General features: G+C 54.4%; 8 protein-coding genes across 8 annotated transcripts; 5 read left to right on the top strand and 3 right to left on the bottom strand.

Moving 5' to 3' along the window:
• Nucleotides 1–428: 428 nt before the first annotated feature.
• Nucleotides 429–3,790, top strand: tmpL (putative NRPS-like enzyme; the record flags this gene model as incomplete). Its single annotated transcript, XM_073739008.1, has 14 exons — nucleotides 429–689; nucleotides 761–784; nucleotides 821–1,010; nucleotides 1,055–1,189; nucleotides 1,241–1,323; nucleotides 1,381–1,465; nucleotides 1,535–1,701; nucleotides 1,770–1,813; nucleotides 1,867–1,963; nucleotides 2,020–2,342; nucleotides 2,408–2,801; nucleotides 2,881–3,256; nucleotides 3,290–3,340; nucleotides 3,405–3,790. 14 exons carry the CDS (start codon nucleotides 429–431, stop codon nucleotides 3,788–3,790), a joined length of 2,616 nt encoding a protein of 871 aa, XP_073597115.1.
• Nucleotides 3,791–5,234: 1,444 nt separating this feature from the next.
• BDW70DRAFT_167116 (putative cholinesterase) lies at nucleotides 5,235–7,492 on the bottom strand (the record flags this gene model as incomplete). Its single annotated transcript, XM_073742161.1, has 1 exon — nucleotides 5,235–7,492. The coding sequence occupies one exon, from the start codon at nucleotides 7,490–7,492 to the stop codon at nucleotides 5,306–5,308; it is 2,187 nt and encodes a 728-aa protein (XP_073597114.1). The 3' UTR covers nucleotides 5,235–5,305.
• Nucleotides 7,493–8,243: 751 nt separating this feature from the next.
• BDW70DRAFT_167114 (hydroxymethylglutaryl-CoA lyase) lies at nucleotides 8,244–10,221 on the top strand (the record flags this gene model as incomplete). The annotated part of the gene is made up of 4 exons (XM_073742160.1): nucleotides 8,244–8,259; nucleotides 8,944–9,134; nucleotides 9,273–9,921; nucleotides 10,157–10,221. 4 exons carry the CDS (start codon nucleotides 8,244–8,246, stop codon nucleotides 10,219–10,221), a joined length of 921 nt encoding a protein of 306 aa, XP_073597113.1.
• BDW70DRAFT_30768 (uncharacterized protein) lies at nucleotides 10,131–15,244 on the bottom strand. Its single transcript, XM_073743724.1, has one exon. It carries the CDS (start codon nucleotides 14,988–14,990, stop codon nucleotides 10,332–10,334), a length of 4,659 nt encoding a protein of 1,552 aa, XP_073597112.1. The 5' UTR covers nucleotides 14,991–15,244; the 3' UTR covers nucleotides 10,131–10,331.
• A 664-nt stretch (nucleotides 15,245–15,908) lies between these two features.
• On the bottom strand, nucleotides 15,909–17,701 carry BDW70DRAFT_30699 (TDT family transporter). Its single transcript, XM_073743723.1, has 5 exons — nucleotides 17,341–17,701; nucleotides 16,923–17,291; nucleotides 16,580–16,876; nucleotides 16,235–16,520; nucleotides 15,909–16,172 (listed from the first exon to the last, which is right to left on the bottom strand). The coding sequence occupies exons 1-5, from the start codon at nucleotides 17,436–17,438 to the stop codon at nucleotides 16,023–16,025; spliced, it is 1,200 nt and encodes a 399-aa protein (XP_073597111.1). The 5' UTR covers nucleotides 17,439–17,701; the 3' UTR covers nucleotides 15,909–16,022.
• A 1,672-nt stretch (nucleotides 17,702–19,373) lies between these two features.
• On the top strand, nucleotides 19,374–21,059 carry rhgB (putative extracellular rhamnogalacturonase; the record flags this gene model as incomplete). Its single annotated transcript, XM_073739007.1, has 4 exons — nucleotides 19,374–19,997; nucleotides 20,054–20,092; nucleotides 20,147–20,348; nucleotides 20,401–21,059. 4 exons carry the CDS (start codon nucleotides 19,374–19,376, stop codon nucleotides 21,057–21,059), a joined length of 1,524 nt encoding a protein of 507 aa, XP_073597110.1.
• BDW70DRAFT_30679 (putative sugar transporter) lies at nucleotides 20,671–23,073 on the top strand. Its single transcript, XM_073743721.1, has 2 exons — nucleotides 20,671–21,090; nucleotides 21,209–23,073. The coding sequence occupies exon 2, from the start codon at nucleotides 21,288–21,290 to the stop codon at nucleotides 22,851–22,853; it is 1,566 nt and encodes a 521-aa protein (XP_073597109.1). The 5' UTR covers nucleotides 20,671–21,090; nucleotides 21,209–21,287; the 3' UTR covers nucleotides 22,854–23,073.
• On the top strand, nucleotides 23,074–25,413 carry BDW70DRAFT_30680 (uncharacterized protein). The gene is made up of 2 exons (XM_073743722.1): nucleotides 23,074–23,437; nucleotides 23,500–25,413. Exons 1-2 carry the CDS (start codon nucleotides 23,294–23,296, stop codon nucleotides 25,018–25,020), a joined length of 1,665 nt encoding a protein of 554 aa, XP_073597108.1. The 5' UTR covers nucleotides 23,074–23,293; the 3' UTR covers nucleotides 25,021–25,413.
• The last annotated feature ends 690 nt before the right edge of the window (nucleotides 25,414–26,103 follow it).

The following is a 26,103-nucleotide window of genomic DNA, read 5'->3' as shown; positions in this document are numbered from 1 at the left end:
TGATTACCGGGATATCTCACTCCTGAATGGACGAGAGTGCAATATAGCTTTGTGATGAGCTTGCTGTCACCAAAAATCTGTCCTCTCACCTTCCTTGCTGGCTGCATCTGCAGTGGATACGCAACCACAACACCAAAATCGAACCAACACACCGACCAACCACGGATACCAACCTCGTCTTTGCTCCCAGACACCTCTTATAGAAGAAGAAATGATACATCCACATCCACCGGACCCGCCTGAGATGGCTTGCAGGGGGACATCCCACTAAGCCAATAAGAGAGCACGGCACCACGGTGGTCCTCCTATATAAGGAGATCCCTACAACGCGAGGCTCTGCTTAAACCACATTATGCGTAGCCTAATCTCGCTGGCAGCGCATATACGTCTTACCTACGAAGAACACTGTCACCGCCATTGTCATCGTCATGTCCATCGCCCACTCCAGCTTCCCAAGCGAAAGGGACGCTGATCTCTTCCAGCAGTTCGGGTTCGGTCCTCGTACCCAAGTCCCATTTGCGACTGTCCATAAGGCATTCATTTACCATGCCCTCCGTGCGCCCATGGATATTGCCCTGCTGGACCTTTCCGCCCACTCGTCCAGAGAAGTGACCTATGAAAAACTGCTCCGCCAGTCCCAGTTCAGTGCTGCACAGCGAAAGCGCGAGGGCGTGATGCCAGGGGATCGGGTCTGATTCTTGGGAGAAGAAGCACAGGAATGGTAGCTGGGATACTGGGGATCCTTATGGCGGGTGCACAGTATTTACCCATAGACGGCGGCGTGGTCCCAGATCTTACACTTCAACGCGCGGTTGAGTAGTCTGCTGTTACAGTTGCAGCGTGCCTTCGGCAGTACAAGGAGAGACTTGCTTCCTTGGACGGCCTCTCATCAATCCTTCTATTGGAAGATCTTCTTTCTGGTGAATCGTATACACGTTTTGTTGTTGACGAAGACAACTTCCTCCACGAAGGGGACGTAGAGCCTGGATGCTATGTTATATACACGTCTGGCAAGTCGGTCACTTGGGTATCGAGCTGTACTAACATATTGCAGGTACGACAGGAGACCCCAAAGGAGTAGACGTTACGCACAAGAACGTCACCAACATCCTCTGCCAAGCACCGGGGAACATGGGGATATTGCGCAGCGAGAAAGTTGGTCATTTCCTCTCAGTTAGCTTCGATGTGGGTCAGTACAACCCTTCTTCCTGACTGTGATGATGCGTGCTGACAGACCCAGGCGCCTGGGAAGTACTGGGCACAATGACTAACGGGGGCACTTTGGTCTTGAGAAGCTCAGATTGGAATATGGCGTTAAGAGAGGTAGAACAATTAACTCCCTTGTACAGTTCGCTGTCTAACTGTAGACGCGGCTGGCAGATCGATATCCTGATCTGCACACCGAGCATCCTGGCACGATATACTCCGGATGACTTTCCTAATATCAAACGCGTGGTCACTGCAAGTGAGCCATGTCCTCAACGGTAAGGTAACTGCACACCATTGAATCAGGCATCTAATAAAAGAAGACTAGCAGACAGATGGGCTGCGTCTGCAACATTCTACAATTGCTGCGGGCCTACCGAAACCACAATCATCAACCCAATGCACGAACATAAGACGGGCATGCAGCTCACCATAGGAAAACCAACACCAAACAATAATGTCTACATATTAGACGGCAGCAAGAGGCCGTGCCGGGTTGGGGGGTCGGCACAACCTGGGCTGGAGGTCTGGGTATCTCACGGGGCTATATAGGCCGGCTGAAGAAGACGACAGAGCGGTATCATTACGACGTATTTGTTGATGATGGGTGTGCAGTGACTCATTCTTCGTGGAGTACGTTACAGCGGCTGACTCTGGCAGGAGGTCTGTGATGTACAATACGGGTGACCTTGCGCGGTGGTTTCCCGATGGCAGTCTTGAAACCCTTGGACGAAACGATGACCAAGTCAAAATCAAGGTATGCTCTCTCTCCCTATGGATGACAGACATGGATATGGCTCACTCAGCAAGCAGGGGTTCAGGGTTGAGCTGGACGGGGTCAGTGCATGCCTAGCTTCCAGCCCTGATGTCCACCAAGCAACGGCCTTCCTCGTTAACGGAGAACTCACTGGCTTTTTGACGCCCCGGAATTGCGCTATCCAGGCTTTGCAAGAGAGTCTCAAAGCCAAGCTACCATACTATGCAATCCCAACCAGATGGCAGACAATGGACGAGTTTCCCTTGACGCCGAATGGGAAGGTCGACAAGCGCTCACTGATCCAGCAGTTGGCAGCAGGGGACAAGATATATCCAGTGCTGGCCGAAAAAGAGGGATCCCCGAGCTCGATATCCACGCCGTCTACCACCACCACCACCCCTTCCTCCTCCTCCTCTTCGCAGAAAGAACCGCTTTCACTGCCAGACAAAAAGCACAGCAGGCGATGCGCGGTCTCCGCTACCGCAATTTCATCGTCTACAGGCGGCTGTTCTCGCTGGTCTTCATGGCAAACATTGCCATGCTGATATGCCTCTTGACGCTCCCCAGTAATCGCCGTCATATAACCACCGTCTCCTTTGTCTATCTCACTATTGCGGTCCTCATCCGGCAAGACATGGTCATCAACATGTCATACGCCGTATGCTGCTCAGTCCCAACATCATGGCCGCTTGCGATCCGGAAACGCTGCGCAAAGATCTACCATCTTGGAGGCGTGCATTCCAGTGCCGCTGTGATGGCCGTGGCTTGGTATACGGGGCCCATCTGTTACAATATCAACTCCTTCGTCAACCGGCCAGAGGATCCTCTTAGGCCTTCCGTTCTGACAATAACACTGTCCCTTCTGGCTTGGTCGATCTTCATCACAATGATTGTCCTCGCAACCCACCCTCCGCAAGAAGCACCATGACTTCTTCGAGCGCGTCCATCGGTTCGGCGGGTTGGCTGCCCTCGTCATCATCTGGGTGCAGACAATCTCTTCCATTCGAGACCAGCGCGTCAGCAGCCGCTCTTTGGGACATGCCATAGAATCAGCACCGGCATTTCGGATGCTGCTCGTCATCACTCTCAGCATCGCAAGGTCCTGGCTCTTCTTGCGCAGTGTCCCCGTCGACGCAGAGGTTCTCTCAAACCACGCCGTTCGTTTGCACTTCACATATACCATCCCTGTAAACGGGACGTTCACCCGACTTTCGCGGCGGCCGTTGCTGGAATGGCACTCTTTTGCGACCGTTCCTGCACCAGAGGCTGTCAATGGGCGGGAAAGGGGTTACAGTCTTGTAGTGTCGAGGGCCGGCAACTAGACAGGAAAGCAGATTGAGAAACCACCTACACGGATCTGGGTGCGCGGAATTCCAAGTGCGTCGTGATCTTCTCTGTCTCCCATTATTCGTAGCTGAAGACCGTACTGATGACAATACAGCCAGCGGCGTAATGCGCGTCTCCCCGCTCTTCACCCGTCTCGTCCTTGTGGGAACAGGCTCAGGCATCGGCCCACTGCTTGGTCACATTCAATCCCCAGGCTTAAGACACAGGTGCCCCGTCCGTATCATCTGGTCGACCCCGTCCCCACTCTCGGCATTCGGGCAGGAAATCGTCAACGCGGTCTACGCTGCTGACGCGGGAGCTGTCGTCCGCGACACGAAGGTACTGGGCCGACCGAATCTGGTAAAAATATGCTGGGATGCCGTGCAAGAGTTTAAAGTAGAGGGCGTCGTTGTCATTAGTAATGAGAAGGTCACCAAGAAGGTTGTTTATGGGACGAAGAGTCGGGGCGTTTCTGCGTACGGGGCGATCTGGGACAGTTAGACGACGGTGAAGTCTTGAGGCTGCCAGTATAGTAGCCAGCCTATGTTTCCAGTTAAGAATGGTTAGTTCTTAGCAGGATGAAAGATGTCTAGTCGGACGTGACCATGCTGTAAGTACATACTGGCACGGAAGTCACTGAGTTCTCGAGGAGATGTTGACGCCTTTCCATTCCAATCTACCTTATCTACCTTATCTACCACCTTCCCATCTTCGTACATATACTACGTACACTGCTGGCTGCAAGAATTTGAATAGACAAGTTGTAATTTAGCCCTAATGCCTGTCCCCTCTTTCCCCCTTTATGCCTACTCCGCTAATCTTCTCCCTGGCCGTCTATTGTTTTGCTCTTAGACCTAACTTCATCTCTACTTCTTGCTTCATTCATAATATTTCTAGGTTAGACGGGATTAGCAGTATTACTACGAACTGGTTGATTGTGTCTTTCTTAGTCGTGTGGGCGAGAACAGACCTCGCGAATCTTCAGGTAGTTTGGTAATGAACTGCCTGTTCTTTCTTTTAACTGACGGATTTGGCAATGTCTCTACACCTCGATGCATGGCAAAGTCTAAAAAGATACCAGCTGATGCGAATTGCGAGACTCAGTATTAACCGTCAACGACCCTGATGCCCTAGATGTACGACGAAGATATCTCAAACGCAGACCCAACCAGGTAAAGCCCTACCGTTACCTGCAGCTGTGTGACTTTCTATGGGTTGGGAAGGGATTCTCGATCTTGTACTAGACTACTCTCGCCGGCTCTCTCTGGTTTCGCAAATATACAAGGTGTCGGTACTCCCCATCTCCATATATAATTCACATCTGGCTCAGAAACAGAAGATATCACAAGAAGGACTTGAAGAACGCTCAATAATTCCGCGAACCAGGCAGATTGCCCGCGCAGTATGACGACGCTGTTACCAGAGTATATGAGATGCGAATGCCGCGCCCTCTGATGACACCAACCCGGCTTCCAAAGATCCCCCAAAGCCGGTTCTGAAAGAAGTTGGCACCGCAAGTCTTGTATAAGGGGTGCTCAAACTTATGGGTAAAGATATGGATTACATGGCGCGGAATTGCAGCGAGGCCGCAGCAGCTGCTGGGTGCCGATCCCGGTCTAATTCTGTTTTTACTTTTATTTTACCTATTATACTTTATGAGATTTAGTAACGAACTTGTCTCTGTATTCCTGGTGAAGGCGCACATCTATTCGCTTGTTGGGATGGCGAAGTAGGGCTGGGACCTACAAGAGTACTCCGTACTCCTCCCTACCAAGTCAATAGAGCTACTGACAGCGACCCTGACTCTCAGCATAGATTCTGCTAGATTATGAACAAATATACAAAATACGGTCCTATATTCCTGCATACTTTGCACGGAGTGGTACCAATTAATCTCTTTATTCATTATTGGATATTTACTAATGCAGACCGTATATATATATGCCATGACTTCATTATATCCACTCCCCTACGTCCTTACTCTAAACACCAAACCAACCTCGCTCACTCAGTCAATCAAGCCTCTGTAAAGATGGCATTCTCAAAGGTATACCCATACGCCTCGAAAACGTCACACTGCTCCGTAACCCCCGGATTGGTCGTCCGGCCAGGGACGCGTCCCAGCAACGGCACGGTCTTTTCGGCAGGGGTATACTCATCGATCTTGTACCCGGCTCCGAATACATTGAGGGTATGTTCATACGCGATCCCGCGCAGACGGAGCATATCCAGATCCGGATTCGGGTCATATGACCTGAAGAAGGAGCCGAAGATATCATTCAATAACTGACTGTGTTGCAGGTCAGCGAGCCCGTAGTACGGCAGTACATCGATCGTCTTGGAATTCAGCGTTCCCCATGCCGGCAAAACATCGTTCGAGTGGCAGGTCGCATTGTAGATGGCGTTCGGCTTGCAGATATCCGGTGTCGAGCCGTTACTCTGCGCATGCCCGTCTGTGATCTGTGCGCTGTACAGTGTCGGGAATGTGCCCGGAACGGCGACCCTGAGGAGGTGCGCGAGAGGACACGACCACTCGCTGTGCGTGAGGGCGGAGGCGCCCTCGATACGGACAGAATCTGGCTGCTTGGTGTCTGTGGGGAATGCGGTTGTGTTGATGAGAGCAGAGGCGAGGGCGCGCGGGTAAGCGAGACCGAGCAAGGTGTTGAGGCCGGACTGCGCCGAGCCCAGTTCGGGCACCAGCCGGTTCACGTACAGGGCTGCTTCGTCCGGCGTCGTCGTGAAGAAGGTCGGGACGCGGTTGGGGAGGGTGTTTTCCGAGACCAAGCGGTGGAATTGGTTGTCGATGACGCCCGAAGCCGAGTCGGAGTCGTCGACCATGGGCATAAAGGGTTCGATAGAGGCGAGGAGCTGCGAGACATGCAGGTAGGAGTCGGCGACATCGGTTGCGATTGCCGATGTGGCGGCTTCAAAGGCTGTCGAGTTGTCGAGGAAGGAAGTCGCCGGCAGGCTGCGCAAGCAGCGGAGAAGCGCAGACTCGGACTCAGCCGTCGCATTCCCGCAGCCCACAGCTTGCGCGACGTGCGGGACGACCAGCTCGCTGTAGACCTGCCGGGTGTACCAGGGAAGGTCGACAGGAGCGGACTGGATGAGGGCGCCGGAGAAGAGACCGCGGGCGGCGGTCGAGGAGAGCAGGGCGACGACGCTCTGGCCGCCAGCCGACTGGCCAAAGATGGTGACGTGGCTGGGGTCGCCGCCAAAAGCTGCGATGTTCGCCTGCACCCAGCGGAGGGCGAGGATCTGGTCTCGGGTGCCGTAGCTGCCAGTGGTCAGGTTACCCGTGGCTAGCCAGCCGAGCGCGCCGAGACGGTAGTTGACGGTGACGACGACGAGATCGTTGCGACTGGCGAAATTGCCGCCGTCGTAGTCGATGATCGACGCGGTACCGCTGGTGAAGGCGCCGCCGTAGAAGTAGACCGCGACGGGCTTGCGCACTGTGCCGGGCCGCTCGGGCACGATTGGCGTGAAGACGTTCAAGTACAGGCAGTCCTCGGAGATGTCGCGCGACGCGCCGAAGCCAGAGACCGACTGGATACACGAGGCGCCGAGTTTGGTGGCGTCGATGCGTTTAGGGCCAGAGTACTCCCGCGGAGGCGCAAGACGCAGCTCGCCAACAGGGGGGTCGGCGAACGGGATGCCGAGGAACCGGAAGGACCGCGCATCGCGGTAGCCGGTCAGCGTGTAATCCGCCGTTGAAACGGTGATCTTGGACGAGGGCACGACAGTCCGGTCGATATCCCGGGTCGGAGGCACATTGGCAGTGCACAGCGAGGGCAGTCGGCGGTCGCAGGGAACAGACACGACGTCTCTCTGGCTGGGCGAATACGCCTGGCAGTCTCCTCCTCTTCCTCCTCTTCCTGCGCCTGCGCCGGCTACCCAGACTTCCTGGTCGCGGCGCAGGTCCTGGGCGTAGACCAGGTAGTCAAACTGATACGCCAGCTCAGTGCGGTTGGCGGCGGGCGCAGACTCGAATGGGTAGAGCGATTCCCCGATGGCAGCGCAGCGAGTCTGCGCAGCGGCGTTGCTGAGCTGGTCATGGACCAGCACCGCCGATGTGCCGTTGTTCTGGGCGCTCAGGTAGTTGTACTTGAGCGTCTGCAGCGTGCCCAGCGACGGTGCGGGCGCTGGGCAGCTGGGGGCTGCGACAGCCAGCCCGCAGAGCAGGGCGGCAACAAGGCCGTGCATGGTCTCTGGAGGCTTGGATATCTATAGATATCTCTAGTCAGAGGACGTGTTTGGGTAGGCAGCAGGGGGTGGAGAACTGGGGGGATTGCCGATGTTTAAATAATTATAATCATAGTCATAATAATAATAACAGTCGCAGAAGCCTGCATGGCTCGTCAGCTGCAGTCCCCACAGCCAGGCAAGCGGAGAATCGGTTGGGGAATCCAGGTTGATAACAAGCCTAGTCAGTTCAAGGCGTGCTTGGGTGCCTAGGTTTAGGGAGAAATAGATTAAAAGGATTAACTCGAAAGAGAAGGCGTTCCGTCATGGTGAAGTGCGGAGTTCCGACCCTTCCGAGCACAAGACAGCACAAGACAATGCACACTCATCTGCTCTTCTAATGCAGCGACCTTGATTTGCTGTCTCCTGCATCTGCGCCTGATTGATGGAATCGCTGACCTCGATTACATCTGGAAGGGAGTGCTCAAACCTCTCTAGGACGAACCGGCTGCTGGGGAGCGGGCTCCCCCGCAGCCATAGCAAGCCCTACTTTTTCAGGTCTGCTCCAGTTTTACAGGCAACGGGCGCTCAATTGAGCAATGAGCATCTTTAGGAAAATGATACAGGCCAGAGTATGTTCTTCTTTCGATCCTTCTTTTTATATCTTCTGCTGTATTTATTCTCCGGCCAGCCCAACCCCGGTTGCAGCGTAGTGTAGTGCAGCCTCACTCTCACGTCAGACAAAACAAGATCGGGCATTTTTACGGGAGGTATGAAGATACGAAGGGGTAGACACGGGAGGTACGGAAAGCGGACAGACGAATACGGTCCTCATACAATCGGCGTATGGTACCGATACGATATAGATACAGTGTAGGTACGAATTGACGGTACCGGTACGGTACTGGTACGGTACCGTGGCAGTGGCAGCGAATGTGGCAGCCAATTTTCAGACGACCAGCTGGGTCACTTTCGGTGTCCGTCATAGCCAGGACAATCCGCGTCGAGGGATGATACCGGGCTGGGGTTCTTCTCCCGGCTTCTAGAACTCGCCGCTCTCCATGACCCTTACACTCCATACGCTCCATACATTCCATACACTCCTACAGGATGCATGTCGTCATCGCCGTCACTGCTCAGCCTCGGCCCGATTCAGACTGACTGCGGACTATTATCCCGCGGGCTATTTTTCCTCTTATCTTTGCTACTTCCATCAGATTTAATTGTATTATATTATACTGTAAGCTTACTGACTTGGGCTGAGGAGCAGAGTATCCAGTCTGGTTTTCTACATATATCGTATCCTAACCCTAACCCACTCACCCGCTAGCCTGGCTATCCCACTCTATTGTACAGAGTCATTATGCGCCTCTACCGGAAGTCAAAGCCAGAGCCAGAGAATGGGCTTCAAAATGAAAATGAGAATGAATATGAGCATAAAAATGAGAATGAGATAAAAAATGAACCGCAAGTCCATATCGTCGAAGTGTCCCCGCGCGACGGCCTGCAGAACATCCCCGAGTTCATCCCCACAGAGATCAAGGTCGCCCTGATCGGCCGGCTAGCAGGCACCGGTCTACTGACGATCGAGATCGCCTCGGTCGTGTCTCCAAAGGCGGTGCCGCAGTTGGCGGACTGGAGGGATGTGCTTGGACATCGGGTTGTCAGGGGGCTGTCACAGTCCGGGGCCGACGGTCCAGCCTCTGCTTCTGACTCTGACTCAGAGTCAGAGTCAAGCCAGCAGAGCGAGTCTGGCTTCGAGTCCGAGACTGAATCTGAACTGGAACTTGAGCCGCGAAAGGGCCTCGGCCTCCCCATCCTCCTGCCCAACCTCAAAGGGCTATCCCTCCTGCTCTCGCACTCACCCCGGCCACCCATAAGATCCATATGTGTCTTCATCTCCGCCACCGCGCCCTTCAGCCACCGCAATATCAATTGCTCTGTTGACGACGGGCTCCTTCGAGCCCGCGAGGTGACGGTCGCCGCAAAAAAGGCCGGAATCCCGCGAGTCCGCGGGTACATATCGTGCATCTTCACTGACCCCATCACACGTGAACCAACGGACCCGTCTGCTGTGCTGCACTGTACGAGATTCTTACTTGAATCTGGGGCTGATGAGATTGCGTTGAGTGATACAGATGGATCGGGAACCCCGGGTCTCACTTCCTCGTTACTGAGGTATCTTCTTGAGAACGGAGTTCCCCTGGACAGGTTGGCGTGCCATTTCCACGATACGCGGGGAAACGGACTGGAGAATGTGTGGGCGGCGTATGAGGTCGGGGTCAGGGTCTTTGACGGGAGCGTTGCTGGACTGGGAGGGTGCCCGTTTGCGCCGGGGGCGAGGGGGAATGTGGATACGGTGAGTTTGGTGAAGATGTTCGAGGAGAACGGGGTGAGAACGGGTGTTGATTTGGGCTTACTTGATGAAGTTGGCAAGTGGGTGAAGGGGCGTCTGAGGGGATATGGAGATTGTGGTAGGAATGGCGATAGAAACGGGACCAAATTAGGGATTGGAGCTGGGAAGGATGAGAGGGAAGAAAGGAGTGAATGGTTTAGAGCACTTGGCACTGCTGCTACTACGACGACGAGAACAGGAGAACGTTGCAGCTGGGCCTTTTCACGGCCACTGGGTATTGAGCGTTGATTATATATGTCAATGCTAGACGCTAATTATTATGTAAATAGATAGAAATGCAACAGACCTGATCCGACAACCGAACAGAGAAATGAAGCCCAGGATTAGGCATTAAACAAACAAGATCCGGCTAAAAGCAAACAAAACAATCAAGCAACAGAAAAGACCGTTATGAGAGTGAATGGAGTTGCGCCATGGTATCTCAGAACACCAAACAAAGGACTGCTAGAGCTGATGTGGCATGATATACGCCCGTTTCCGGGGATCGTCGTCCAGCACCGAGGACGGCCGCTTCTGCCCGGTCTGCGGGTTGAGCGTCATCGATGGCTGCTGTTGTCTTTGCGAGAACTGCGAGTAGACGGGATGTTGCTGGTTGAGGTGGTGGAGCTGCGAGTGCATGTGCAGCTGCGGCATCTGCGCCTGGAATTGTGTTTGGTACGGGTGCGAGTGCGGGTACGATGCGGATTGGGCGGAGTGAGAGGAGTGAGAGGAGTGAGTGGAGTGAGTGGGATACGATGAATGAGCTTGTTGAGTTGGTTGAGCGTGAGGGTGTGCCTTGCCGAGAATGTGCGTCTGCGCCTGAGCTTGCGAACTCGGAGGCTGAGTCTGGGCTTGCCCCTGGACCTGCCCTTGCTGTGCCTGCGAGTGATGCAACTGCGACTGGCCATGTCCCAAGTGGTGCGGTTGATGGGGCCGCTGCGCCGGGGTCTGCATCGGCGACGGCGCCTGTCGCTGCATCTGCAATGGCTGAGCCAGCTGCTGGGCCTGAGCCTTCTGCGACTGGCCCTGGGCTGGCGCTTGTTGAGCCTGGGCTTGCTGTGCCTGAGGCTTGGTCGTCTGCGCGTGCACTACAGGTTTAGCCTGCATGTGATTCTGCATCTGAGGCTGCGCTTTCTGCGGCTGAACCTGCATCTGCGGTTTGGCGTTCACCTGAGCTTGCAAGTGCGACTGAGGTCGTTGACTCGATGTCTGCACAGGAGGCCGCTGCACAGGCTGTCTCTGGGTTATCTGGTTCTGCAGCGGACTCGCCTGCATGGATTGCATCGGGCTGGCTTGCATGCTTTGCATCGGGCTCCCCCGCAACTGATTCTGCATTGGTTGCGCTCGCTGGGCGTGAGTGTGCTGAGCGTGCAGCTGGGGCTGCATTTGCTGCTGGCCCTGAGGTCTGACAGCCTGAGTTTGAGACTGAGGCTGAACGGTTGCTTGTGATAGATGGCCATGCGAAGGGTGTGCATGTCCCGGATGAGTCCCTTGCGCATACTGATTGGTCTGTCCAGACGGCGCCTGCACAGATTGTCCAAATTGTCCTTGACTGACTTGCTCCCGCCCCGAACCAGATGTCCCTTGATTAGTCTGCCATTGGGCCTGCCCTTGTGTGGCCTGGCCTTGACTAGTTTGAAGGGTGGCTTGTGCTTGACTGACTTGGCTCTGGTTGGCCTGATTGACCTGCCACTGGTGGAGTTGTCCTTGTCCTTTGCTTGGCTGTCCCTGACTAGTTTGATTGACTTGGACGTGTCCAGCTTGCATGTGGCCATGTTGTGCTTGACTGGGTGGCGCTTGAGTGACTGCAGGTTGACCTGTTCCAGGCTGAACCTGCCCGGGCTGACCATTTTGATCCGCAGCATGAGCGGCGGCGGCTGCTGCTGCTGCTTGCTCCTCTTCCAGCTTCTTCCTGGCCAGCACGTCCACCTTCCGTGGTCGCCCACGAGGCCGCCCAGTCCCTTTCGGCCGGTTTGGATCCCGCGGTGGCCGTGGTTTACGAGGCGTCCCGTCCGTCTCAGTCTTACGCGGCCGTCCACGCTTGCGCTTCTGCGGAATCGGATTACCATCCGGTCCGATTACAGGCGCCGGCGGTGCGCTAGACGCCGCAGAAGCGGGAGGAGCAGGGGGGGGATTCGGCGCTATAGAAAACGGAATACCCACACCTGGGATGGCAGCTAGATTTGGAGGCAACGCTGCCGATAGGTCAACAGTGCCATCCGGATTTCTGGGTCTCTTCGGTTTCCGCGGCTTTGTTGCTTCGCCGGGTTGCTTCCGCGGACGGCCTCGCTTTCTGGGAGTGTGATTGGGGTCTCCGGGTTTCGTCTTCTTCTGCGTCGGGTTCTCTGTGATAAATGTACCCGGAGCCTGTCCATTCCCGTTGGTTGTTGGCTGGGTTTGCTGAGACGGTTGAGATGGTTGAGACGAGAATTCAGCCTTCGGTTGGGTTGACGGCTGAGAAGAGATTTGCGTAGGTTGGGAGCCTTGAGCTCGCAGAGAACTTGCTTGAGGCGTGGCCTGAAAGGTGTTCATCTGGGAGGCGTGTGGTTGGGAAGCGGGAACTTGGAAAGAATGTGCTTGGCCATGTGGTTGAGATGTGTTGGTTTGGAAAGAGTTTGATTGAGCAGCATGTGCTTGAGAGGTAGTAGTTTGGAAGGTATTTTGCCGAGTGTGTGCTTGTGATGCATATGGTTGGGATGCTTGGGGATGGAATTGATAGGCCGGCGCTTGGGAACCATATGTCTGGGAGGCGTACGGCTGAGAGGCTGAGGACTGGGCGGTGACTTGAGAACCCTTGGCCTGTGACGGCGCCTGTGATGGAGCAGTTTGAGGTGCCCTGGCTTGAGGTGCAGGTTGTGACGCAGTCTGAGATACAGCTTGAGACGCAGCGGGCTTCTGCTTGGCCTCCTTCTTGCTAGCCTTCTTCTTCTTCGGCTCTTTAGCGGGAGGTTTCGAAGCCGATTGATTGGTCTGTGCAGGCGGTTTCTGAGGTTGCGCTTGTGCTTGTGACCGCGGTTGCTGCTGCTGCTCCTGCTGCAATTGGGTTGTTGGCTGTTTCTGCATGGCTGATTGCTGCGGAGACTGAGATTGAGACGTTTGAGACTGCTGTAACTGGTACTGCTGCTCGGTTGCCTGCGAATTCCGTAATTGTGGCGACTGCATGTACTGTTGAGCAAACTGAGGCTGGTATGTATACGGATACTGAGGGGTTTGCATATGCGTCTGGTACGGTGAACGCTGAGCTTGTTGCGCATGCTGAGAATAGAATTGCTGGTAAGCCTGGTTTGGTAGAGTCTGCTGATTCTGCGCCTGCTGAGACGTCTTTTGAGATTGAGCTGGTTGCTGAGCCTGGGCCTGTTGAGACGCTCGTTGAGGCTGAGGATTTGCTTGCGCTTGGTGAGCATTTGAGGCAGAAGTATGGTTAGCTTGAACCTGCACTTGCTGAGCTTGCTGCGACTGCGATGGTGATGGCTTAGCCGGAGCCTGAGATGCTTGAGAAGATCGAGCAGCCTTCTGATTTTGCTGCATTTGCTGCGCCTGAGGTTGTAGTACATGATGAGGTTTCTGCGCATGTTGCTGATACTGTTGTACATGCGGGCTCGACTGCGCTTGGGCAGATGTCTGCACCTGCTGTGGATAGCTCTGTTGGCTCGATTGCAGTCCTTGCTGACCTGCTTGCTGATAATTCTTTTGCTGGCTTGATTGGGACACTTGAGTCGGTCCCGGCAGGTAACTCTGTTGCTGGCTCAACTGTGGTAGCTGCGCTGGTTTATTTACTTGCTGAGTAGACGCTTGCTGATAACCTTTTTGTTGACTCGACTGTGGTACCTGAGCGGAGCTGAGCAAAAAGCTCTGTTGGCTCGACTGTGGAAGTTGCTGGGCTGAACTTTGCGCTGTCTGCTGATAGCTCTGTTGGCCTGCCTGTGGCGGTTTCTGGCCCGGCTGCTGGTAACTCTGCTTCACCGGGCTCGCCTGCGGTCCTTGCGCTGACTTCTGGGCTTGTGGTGCATAACTCTGTTGACTCAGCTGTGGTGCTTGCTGGGCCGACGTCGAGTTCTGCTGATATCCCTGCTGTACCGGGCTCGTCTGCGGTGCCCGCTGGGTCGACGCTTGCTGATAGTTTTGCTGGCTCGTCTGCGGAATTTGCGTTGTCTGAGCGGTCTGGTATAACTGTTGCTGATTTGACTGCGGCGTCTGTTGGGTTGATTTTTGCGTTTGCTGCGGATAGCTCTGCTGGCTCGATTGTGGTGCTTGGGCCGACTTCTGCTGCTGTTGGTAGTTCTGTAGCTGCTGATATGGCGGTTGTTGTGATGGGGTATACTGAGGGTACTGCGTCTGAGGCAGATAAGGAGAGCTCTGCGTCTGCGTCGTATACTGAGCCTGCTGCGGCTGTCGATATTGCTGCGGCTGTTGGTACTGAGTTGGTTGCGTCTTTTGGGGTTGCTGATACTGAGACACTGGCTGCTGATATTGAGCCGACTGTGTCTGATACGGTGAAGATTGTTGATACTGCGTATATTGCTGGTTCTGGGAATGCGAGAGCATCGGCGACGCATTAGACGGAGCGGAATTCGACTGTGTATGTGGCGATTGTCTCTGGAGCTGCTGCATCCGATCCAACGACTGCTGTGGAGATGTACTCAGCCCCTGCGCATGCGGTGACAGCGTTTGCGAGTTCAGTGAAGTATGCCGGTAATTCGTCACTGGATTCATATTCCTCTGCACTCCCTGCAAAGAGTCATACGAGCTTCTCAGCTGCCCGAGTGTGTCTGAACTCCTGGACAGCAGATCCGACGTACTCGTCGGCTGGAATTGGCCCGAGAACGAGCCGTAGCTCGTTCCTGCTGGCAAGCCCAGCAGCGACTGCGACGAGGTGGTCATGTTGCGCACGCTCGGGGAAAGCCCCGTCATGTCGGCCTGCGACTGAGAGCGATACAGGGAGCTGTTGCTGGCAAATGCGTTGGCGTTGGCATTGGCATTGGTATTAGCCGACTGCCGCGCGGCAGCAGCACCAATGGCCGGCGACTGCACGTGCTGCTGCTGTAGATGGGCATTCTGCTGGGACTGCGGGTGCGGATGCGGTTGCTGTTGCTGGTGGTAGTGGTGGCCGCCATAATCCATCATGGTGATGGAGGTCAGAATCGGCTAGACCAGGCATGCGATGCGAAGCAAAGCGGAGGAACAAACCACGATTAGCGGCGATGAATCCAGCTAACCGACACTCCCCCCAGCTCCACCAGCAGCAGCAGTGATAAGATCAGATTGGTATTCAAGAGCTCTAGATGAATGCGACGTCGCGGAGACGCGCATAAGAAACGCGTTCTGGGCGATAGCTGCCGAAGACGAAGCTCAACTGACACACGCCTCAATGGCGAATCAGAGAGCGCCGTGCGGAGTAGTGTCCCGTGACCGGTACTGTGGCCTCAGACAATAAGGCACCAAGGCTACGGCAATCGGAAGAGGCCAGGTGGCGCAGTGGAGAGTGACTCTGAGCGAGAAAACCTCAGCTCGCCCCCGACCGGCTGGCAATGGGAGCAGCAGCTGTGGAAGGTCAAGCCGCTGGAAAGCGACGAGCAGGAAAGTCCCAGGGGGCCGATAGGATCTGGATAGCTGGGGTCGGCCGAGATGGACGATGGACTGCCGACGCTGGCGATGGGCGCCGTTGTTTTTTATTTTATTTTATTATTTTCTTTTGGGATTTCGGATTGGGGATTTTCGCGATTTTTGCCTGCGATTTTTTTGGTACTCTCCGCATCACGTGAGCAGCCGTGCCAGCCAATCATACATTGTCACAGTAGAGACGAGGAGGGTAGGATATCTTGGGGTATAGCTGACGATTGCACAATGGATTAACTTTCCTAGATCGTCCTACTCAAGGTGTCGTACTCAAGGTTACGAGAGCGGATGGCTAGTCAGTACAGTCAAACGGGGATTATCTCGGCGGAGCGAAGGATATAGCAACCGAGGTATTGTTGTAGGTAACGTATCGAATCCCGGAATATAGTTTGGACAGTCTATAACTGAATTCACAGACCTTTGAAGCACATTGATTAGAAATTCCAATTGGTAAAACCTCGCTGATATATTCAAGCATATACACATATATTCTATAATATACTCCCTCGCCATGCTGAAACGCTCCATAAGAACAAGCCATCACGCAACCTTAACAATAGCATCCTTGTTATCCCCCTTCGGCCTCATATCAGCCAGACACGGGGCCTGGAACATCTGCCCAGAGACCACTCCTTTCAACGTTCCTACGCTGACCACAATCCACAAAGCCACCACGCAGAGAGCGATAATCTATGGCCGTCGTTAGAAATACAGCCAAAAGCCAAGCCAGCTAAGATGGCTAGAAGACATACCGTCCCTAGAATCCGGAAAAATGCCGAGGGGAGCTCGATGCCGATCTGGTAGGTACACATCGCATAGGCGCCAATGGGAAAGGTGAATCCCCACCAGCCGATATTGAACGGGAACGTCTTGCACCGGGCGATAGAGGCAGACGCAAAGAAAAGCCACACTAGGCCAAACGCCCACAGGATCAGCGCTACCAAGCTGCCCATTACGTGGAACGCGGGGCCAGCCAGGTCTCCAAGAGTGTGCGTCTGCGGAAAGATCGTCTGAGCGGCCTTGCCTAGCTTTATAGCCCTACACAGAAATGTGAGTTTGGGTCTTTACAAAGGTGCGAGACAGATGGGCTGGCTTACCCGTATCCCCCCGAGCCAAACGGTCCTATAGGCAGAAAGACGCTGACGATCATGGCCTTTGGCGGGATCTTGTGCAGCGTCAGCCGTTGCAGGTAGATTACCATGACCATCAATGCCAGCGGCAGCCCAATGCCCCAGAGGACATAGCTGACGATGATCGTCCACAAGGCGTGCTGTGGGTTCGGCAGGATATCAGCCACCACAGCTCCCGAGGAGGCCGTGACCACGCAGCCAACGATAGGGACGAGCCAGACGGCAGTCATGGAGGAGAGCTGGATCTCGTCGGTCCCGGACATCCTGGGATAGATTAGCCATGTCCGCTACTTGTTGGCGTTGATCATACAGCAAGAACGGTAGCGATAATGCGGATACCACCGAGATCACAGCATCGATGATCCAGATCGTCCAGGCAAAGCTGGTGGCCCATTCACCCCACGCAGGCACGCAGACAAAGCAGAACATGTTGACGATAGTCGCTAGGCCCATTGGTAATGTGCCGATGAACATGGACTGCACTGGATGCGAGATCATCGCCCTGAAGATTTCCGGGTAGAGGATATATCGAAGGAATGAGATGATACATGCTATGAGGAATAGAAGAACATTCAGGGCAAAGATGACGATGGAGATCCAGTACAGCCAGCGCGCATTGTACGGCAGCGTATTCAAGAGGGTAGACACCATACCGGTGCCCATGATGACAGAGAACCACCTGCCGATGTTAGCACTTCTGTCCCAGAAATATGGCATGAGTGGCGTACGAAGGCGTAAAATTCCGCACCACCATTCTCCATCCCACATCATGCGTGCCTGTGCATAGCTCGTGGTCCTGATCTTGATCATGGTTCTCGGCAGCCATACTCTCGTTTTAGTAAACTCCGTACGTTGGACGGGCTCAAGGGCAGGTTCGTTCTCCGCGCAAGCCAAGCTCATTCCCCTGGGTTCAAACACCGATCCCAATCAATGGCCGTACTGTGTCGGCTGCTCTGCCGGGATCTGGCTCAGGAATCAGGCCCGGCGCCTGCTCGGTCAAGTTCGGGTGTTCTCCGGTGAAAATTTGGTCGACGGGATTTTGGGTGGAGTCCACCATAAGGCTCGGCGTCGCGATGGCATTTTCATTGCAAACAGAATGAGAAGGATTTAATTTTAGATCTCTGAAGTTGATCCAGCGGTATGCCGTACGTAAAAGGCGAGTTCGTGAGATCCAAATCCAGTCTTTCCCACGTTGAATTCCCCGCTAGGCTGGTGGGGTTATACTAAAGTAGACAACCCAAAAACCAACAACGATCGGCTTTATCCAATGGCGCCAGCGGACACCGAATGCTATGGTGCAAACCTAATGCTGACATCAGTATGCAAATTAGTTTTCAACAAGGCTGTGAGAGGAACAGGAAATGATCAGCCAGGGCATGTTTATGCAGAGTTCCAGAATACGAACCGGTAAGCCTGGGCCCTTGGACCACATGAAAGACGACAGATGCGTTGCCCATGACCATAGACAAGATTACAGATGATCAGCGATCTTTAGTGTTCTACGCCTCGCCGTCGTTCAACGGTCAACAAAAGAGTTGGGCCTGGGCCTCTCAAAAAGAACGGTCAGCGAGGGAGATGTTTTCTTTAACTGACAGGGACTGTGCAAGACTGAGCTCAGCAAGTCTCTGACACTTCAATTTGATAACCTTGCGCCTTAAGAAGGCTTGGCTATAGATCATGGCCAAGTGAGGCTGCTCGCGCATTGCTCTGAGTTTGGGTCGACTTAAGATGCATAGAATAGACTGCCCGGCTCTACAAAGCAACTACAAGCTGTATGCATCGTCACCGACCAAGCGGGTCAAAAAACCTATCTGTTCGTATGCTGCAAAATAGGGTCAGCCGTCGCCATTCAGCTATCTGGAGCTTCACCGGAAATTGTCTGTAAAAGGTGTGAATACACCTTGCTCGCATGCCCTCGACGCTGTAGTTGTGCTTGCTGTTTTGAGCTCTCCCTGCTAGCCAATCCTAAGTCGTCATCCTGGGACAGCTGCCAAGATTGGAATCCTAGAGAATCCATTATACGCCGATAGAGTCTCAGAAACTGCCCCAGGGCAAGAGAGAAATAAGCACGGCCCAGAAATTGCTCAGTCGTAATCATCGTCTCATGCTCGGTTTCGGCTAGAAAGTTCCAATACGGTTAAAAGGAGGTCCTATGAGTCGCAAGCTTGCTTGAGTAACGGATTAATCAAGTTCAATATAAGCAAAACAAAGCCAAACTTTAGCGGCTCGTGCTGCGCCTGAGTGTTTCATGCTTGGCACGTATACAGCTCCAGCTTTGTGACGGCTAAGCATGTCCTGTCCCCATAGGTAGTAGATCGTCATGTCTGTAGGGCAGCAGTAGCATCGCTGCCCTTGAACTTCCGCTTGACCCTTGGAACTGCCCTGTTTGCTTGGCTGTTGGCCTGAACGCGATTGCGCGTTTCTAGACCGACAGACCTGGTGGAGATCAATCCACCTCAGAACTGCGGCGCCGACGGCTTCAAAATAGCGCCCAACAGCCAATAATATCAACGCAAGCTGGACGGATCGAGCTCCTACGGAGGAGCTATCAAGCTTTAGAGAAGCTCGTCTCCACTCTCTTAGGAGACCGTTTTGGCTCTCGAGATAACATGCTACCGACAGGCGGGCCGCTCTCAAGCTCAAACAGTCGTCCTTGGTATCCTTGGTAATTTCCCCTATCTATGTTTAGAGGAAAGGATGCTGTATATAAGAAAGACGACATGGCCGGTGCCGACGGTCGACCCGGTATAAGCATCGCATCATGCACGTCAGTCGCCTTTTGCTCTTCCTGGCCCCTTTGCTGGTCAAGGGTCAGCTCTCCGGCAGCGTCGGTCCTCTTACATCGGTCAGCTCCAAGAGCCAAACCAAAACCTGCAATGTCCTCGATTACGGCGCCGTAGCGGACAAGTCTACGGATATTGGCCCTGCCCTGTCATCCGCCTGGGATGAATGCGCCGACGGTGGGGTTGTCTACATTCCTCCTGGCGACTACGCGATTGAGACATGGGTCAAACTGTCTGGTGGAAAGGCCTGCGCCATCCAGCTCGACGGTATCATCTACCGCACCGGCACCGAGGGCGGGAACATGATCATGATCGAACACACCTCGGACTTCGAGTTCTTCAGCAGCACCTCCGAGGGCGCATTCCAGGGCTACGGATACGAGTTCCATGCCAAGGGCTCGTCGGACGGACCACGGATTCTCCGGCTCTACGACGTGTCGGACTTTTCCGTGCACGATGTCGCCCTCGTTGATTCGCCGCTCTTCCACTTCTCTATGGACACCTGCTCCAACGGAGAGGTATATAACATGGCCATCCGCGGTGGCGATATGGGCGGCCTGGATGGAATTGACGTTTGGAGCACAAACGTCTGGATCCACGATGTACGTCTGATTACGTCTGATACCCGTTTGATGTCTCCGTGACTTAACGAGTGCAGGTCGAGGTGACAAACAAAGACGAATGCGTCACCGTCAAGGTAGGTCATTCATGCAGAACAGAGCCCCTTGGACGCCCGGTCTGATGCTTGCAGAGCCCCTCCAAAAACATCCTCGTGGAAAACATATACTGTAATTGGAGTGGAGGCTGTGCTATGGGCTCGCTAGGCACCGACACTGATATTTCCGACATTGTGTACCGGAACGTCTACACCTGGAAATCGAACCAGATGTACATGGTCAAGAGCAACGGAGGCAGCGGAACCGTGTCCAATCTTGTGCTGGAGAACTTCATCGGTAGGTTGGCTCTAATTGCAGTCTCTACGAGCAACGAGTGCTGACAGCAAAGGTCACGGAAACGCCTACTCGCTGGACATCGATAGCGCCTGGAGCAGCATGAGCACGACTGAAGGCGATGGTGTCGAGTTGAAGAACGTGACGATTCGCAACTGGAAGGGAACCGAAGCAGACGGATCCCAGCGAGGCCCGATCAAGGTGAAGTGTGCATCCGGAGCACCTTGCACTGACGTTACGATCGAGGACTTTGCAATGTGGACCGAGTCAGGAGATGAACAGACGTATGTCTGTGAGAACGCGTTCGGCGACGGATTCTGTCTCGCAGACGGTGACGGCACCTCGACCTTCACCACGACTCTGACCGCCTCGGCGGCGCCCTCTGGTTACTCCGCACTTAGCATGGACGCCGACCTCGAGACCGCCTTTGGCACTGATAGCGAGATCCCCATCCCCACCATTCCAACCTCCTTCTACCCAGGTGCCACCCCCTACAGCGCGCTTGCCGGAGCTTCAGTCTCTTCAAGTCAAGTACCCGCTGCCTCTTCCAGTGCTGAGGCAAAATTCGTTGCCAGCCCTGCGACTAGCTCTCCTACCGCGACTTCCACGGCCATCTCTTCCGTCGATCCCGTTTCGGCGCCCACGACGACTGCGACTTCCCACGGGCATGGGAAGACTCACCACAAACATCAGTGTCGTGCCCACCGCCACTGAGCGATTGCATGGCTTGTAGGGGAAGATATAGGTAGATCCTGTCCTATTTGTACTATACGCAACAATACTACATCTTTTAGCATCACTTGAATCCTACCTAGTACTTTCTTCCACATGGCCAGTCAAGCTAATAGTGAATTCGTTCCAAGGAGATTATCTAAACAAATTGCGTCGGCCATGTTCCCTCCCTGATTAGCATCAGATCGCAAGTATTGTATTTGTGTCAAAATGTCCGCCCACGACGAATTTGAGCCTTCCAGCCCCGAAATCGTGCCTGTCCATGAAACCGCCCCTCTGAACCGCTGTACAGACCTCGACGCATCAGGCGCCTACAAACTCAATGTGAATGTGCTGAACAGGGCGATTCAAGAAATTGGAATGGGCCGGTACCAATGGCAGCTTTTTGGAGTGGTCGGGTTCGGATGGGCTTGCGACAATCTGTGGCCTATTGTTACCTCCCTTATACTTCTTCCAGTTACTTATGAATTCGACGTCTCGCAGCCATCTATTCTGCTGTTGGCACAGAACATCGGTCTATTGCTAGGCGCGTTATTTTGGGGGTTCGGCTGCGACATTTTTGGGCGACGGGTGGCCTTTAACATGACAATAGGGATCACGGCTGTGTTCAGCCTGGCTGCAGCGGCGGCGTCCAGCTTTGCGGCCGTGTGTATATTGTCTGCGTTATGGTCGATCGGTGTCGGAGGAAACCTCCCTGTCGACTCGGCCATCTTTCTCGAGTTCCTGCCTGGGTCGCACCAATATTTACTTACTGTCCTGTCTGTTAACTGGGCTCTGGCCCAGCTGCTGGCGAACCTTGTCGCATGGCCACTTGTTGGTGGCCATACCTGCTCCTCTGCCGACGGCTGCACCAGAGCCGACAACATGGGCTGGCGCTATTTTACCGCGGCCATGGGCGGGTTAGCCCTGTTGATGAGCATTACCCGTTACTTCTTGTTTACCCTTCTCGAGTCTCCTAAGTTCCTTATGGGCAAAGGTGAACACTACGATGCTGTAGCCGTTGTGCACGAGGTAGCAAAACGCAACGGCAAGACGTGCAATCTGACCACGGATGAGCTTCACGACTGCTCTGACGGCGGAGCTGGGTATAGAAGCGGGGAATATCACCGGCAAGGATTGAGCGCTCGCGACCGGCTCAAACTTTTCCTCGAGCCCTGCTCCATGACCCAGATCAGATCTCTATTTTCCACTAGACGCCGGGGGCTGGCGACGACCCTCATGATCATAATCTGGGGGTTGATCGGCATTGGCTTCCCTCTATACAACGCGTTCTTACCATATCTCCAACACGAACGCGGTATTGAATTCGGTGATGGCTCTACATACCTAACGTATCGCAACTCGCTGATCATTGCTGTGGCATCGATACCGGGCAGCCTGGTCGGTGGTGTGATGGTGGAGATGCCGCATTTGGGGCGCAAGGGCACGCTTACCCTTGCTACAATAATGACAGGGGTCTGCCTCCTTGCGTCGACGAGCGCTAGCACCTCCTCAGCCTTGTTGGGCTGGAACAGCGCCTACGGTTTCAGCAGCAGCCTTGTCTACGCCGTGCTGTATGCCTACACGCCGGAAATATTCGAGAGCAGAAACCGCGGAACAGGCAACGCGCTCGTCAGCGCGTCGAACAGGCTGGGCGGGATTTTGGCGCCCGTGGTAGCTCTCATGACAGACCTGCAGAGCACGTTGCCGGTGTACGTGAGTGGGATGTTATTTTTAGTAGCGGGAGCGTTGGTCGTGATTGTTCCGTACGAGAGCCGTGGACGGGCAAGTGTTTAGCTAGATATCATTCATCATATACCACATACAATCGGGTTTGATAGATATAGTACGGCCAGCGCGAATACAATGAGCCAGAGGTTCTGATAGCCGTGCAGTTGTATGCACCGTCCACTTCTCGAACCGGTTCATGAATGGCTACAGAGAACTGAATAGGCAAGATGCATAAGAGCGCAGCCTGGGCTCTTGTATGCTCCCAATCAAGCGACTGCCGTCATTTCAAAGTCTTCAGCGCTTTGTTGCTGTGGTTTGAGTTGTCCAGTTGGGCTCCCCCGCAGTGGAGCAACAACAGCCCCGATGGGTGCCTGACCGCCAGACAATGATGCCTGTCATGTCAGAAAACGGCACCGTTTATTATCATCCTCAGCCTCTCGCTGAGGTGACTTGCCTGGTCATTCATCCTTTACGCGATCTACCAAGGCGACAGACGCTGCTGTCAGATGCCTGCGCTGTATCTAGAAGATCGTCCGACCATGGCCTTCGCCTACGATCATGAGGCGGAGTTTTGGGGTGTGTTGATCAACCCCGACAAGAGTCCGTCGCCTCTGCTCGAGCAACTGTGTCTGGGAATAGCTCAATTGATGGTGAGTGTGCTGGATCGATTGCTTGCACGTGCTGGAGAAGGAAAGGCTTACAATTGCGACAGACCACATTTGACAACCTCCCCATCGCCGACCTTACCCCCGCACGACTGGCGCAGTTCTATCGAAAAGTCGGCGGCAATTACGACGTCCTCTTCCTCGAAACCAAACCGTCTGCTCTCTCCTTCATCTACCAGCGTCTTGGTTGCTTTCATAGCATACAGCCCTCGTCCGATCCGTACAAACCTCCTTCGATTCCTGCGTTGCAGCCCCACGGTTTCGTACGCTGGCAGACGATTCAACTCCTACTAGACCCCGATGAGCACGTTTCCTATCTCCAGAATGCAGTGGAGCGGTGGGATATCTTCAGCCCTAACGGCACGTTGTTTCCGAAGACGATTCCCCGCGAGGCGTTCCCGGCGGAGCCAGACCCAGAAATGATCCAGTGGCACGAGACGGTCAGCCAAAAGTTTGAGTTCGATTACTGGAAGAAGAACCTGATGGACGCGTCTCCGAAGTCGGATCCGTACAATAGCAAGTTCACTCAGAAGGAGACCCCGACGCCAAGTAAGGAGGAGGAGTTTGCCCAAAATCACCACCCGCGAGCGTCCAGTCACCGCTACGCAGTACCCGCAGAGGCGCAGACAACCCGCCGCCATCAACGACGCCAAAGTGCCGACGTCCCTCAAACATCGCATAAATCGCAGACCAACCTACCTCGTCGCTCAGCTGAGTTTGTAAGCGGTTACACCTCCCCACGTGCACCATCTCCCCCGACATGGCCAAAGCATGCATCGAAAAGCCGAGGCCGCGAGCGCAAGAGCTACTCCCGCCCTGCCAGCCCTGAGTATGCCCACGGGCACAGCGCTTCAGATGCGTCATCTGAGGACTCTGGCACTGCAACTCAAGAACCCATCTCGCCGCGATACGGCCACCATCGGAATCTATCCCCGCCGCACGCGCCACATGCCCGCCGGCATTCCCACGAAGCGTACTCTCGCCGACCGCACCGAGAACTCTCCCCGGACTCACAACGGCGGTATGCCTACCGGGAAGCGTTCAATTTCAGCTCCAGCCGGCCTTACGACTCGGATAGCGGGCGCGGCCCGCGTCAACCAAGAGTCTACATCGACGAAGTGCGCCAGTCGCGAACCCCAGGGCCATCTCCTAGCTACGCGGAGCCCGTCTTCCGCGAGTCCGCTACCGTCCCGACGAGCCCTGTCTACGGCCATGCACACCCCCATCCTATCCACCCTATTCATCCGCGTTTCGTGAACGTGGCCAGTCCCGGCTCTAACCCGGCATATATGGTGCACCAGCAGATGCCAATGCAGGTACCGCCCGAGCTCGACGCAAATGTTATGGACGACCCGCGACGGAACGGATACCGGGGCAGCCAGACTCCGAATCCGAGTGGAAGCGGCAGCGGCAGCGGCGTCACGTATCGCCGGCCACGGTTCGCATCTGTAGGCGATTTCCAGCCGCCGAGATGGTCAAGTCATGCTGTGCACGGCACAGGACGACCCGTTCCTCCCGGTGTCTTAGAAGCAGAATACGGCAGAAGGTCATCGATGTATGACCGATAAACTGAGCGAGCCGACAGGGAATCGGCTGGAGTAAGATGATAAAACATAAATCTATATTACTGACATTCTAGGGGTTGCGTCCGTCACTGGTGCTGGGTTGCTGCTTCGATTCAGCCATGACACAACATTATGACCTGTTTATTACCTTACCTCGGTTTCAAGTCTCTGGGAGCAGGTGTCGGTTTGCCTGGTTTGCTTAGTTTGGGATTTGAGATCGAATCTGGATTTGGTTTTGACACGACAGCTCGGTTTTACTCGATGAGCATGATGCATGATTTGAGAGCGCCCAGCGGGCGCCTCTCGCACGATTACGACTTACGACGACATGACATGAATTCGGCTAGAGGGCGTTATGACACCTACTGGGTTTTCTGCATAGCTATGCTCTTTTTTTTGTTTCTCCAATATCTCGAACTTTGGCCATGATTTCAATTTCTTGACTGTATGTATCTAGCGCGCTCTATTTGATTCTAGTCCTTCCAATCTATACCTCTCCCGTCTACATTGATACACAGTACCAATGTCGCGACCACCGCGCTACGGACTTGCTGCTACTGTTGTCCATCGACTGAAGAAGCAGAAGAACCGGCTTCGTCAAGCCTTAGTCATTTATCGGGAAACGTTTATCGGAAATGAAAGCCCCCGAATCGGTTTCCTGAGCACCTGACCTGGCCTGGCCCGTATGGACTGAAACTCTACCAACGCAAGGGACGAAATTCAACTCAACGCCTCCCAGCCTGGGCCAAACCCCGCATTGAGAAACCGTCGCTTACCCAACTCGTATGAATGAATACTAGACGGATAAAGAGCCGGAAGCGAGAAACCAGAAGCAGAGGCAACCTCGGCGCCGACCGGCATCAAAACCCTGGAATAGCCATTGGCTCGCGAATCCATCTTACGAATCGCGCCATGATCAACATCAGCTCGGCCTATCTTTCTGGTTTCAATCCAGGTTTCGATCCTGAGCGGGGCGAGGGAGCTTGGTTAATGGTGTCTCGACGCGGAGTCCCTGGCCTGGTCGGTCACTGACGTCAGTATGAGCGGGTACTCGAAAATGCCCCGTATATCAGGGACAGGACCAGC

The sequence above is a fragment of the Aspergillus foveolatus genome (genome assembly GCF_047715535.1).
Source record: "Aspergillus foveolatus strain CBS 279.81 unplaced genomic scaffold BDW70scaffold_17, whole genome shotgun sequence".
NCBI classification, from domain to species: domain Eukaryota; kingdom Fungi; phylum Ascomycota; class Eurotiomycetes; order Eurotiales; family Aspergillaceae; genus Aspergillus; species Aspergillus foveolatus.
The sequence above is the reverse complement of the archived record's forward strand: the minus strand, read 5'-3'. Positions and strand labels throughout refer to the sequence as shown.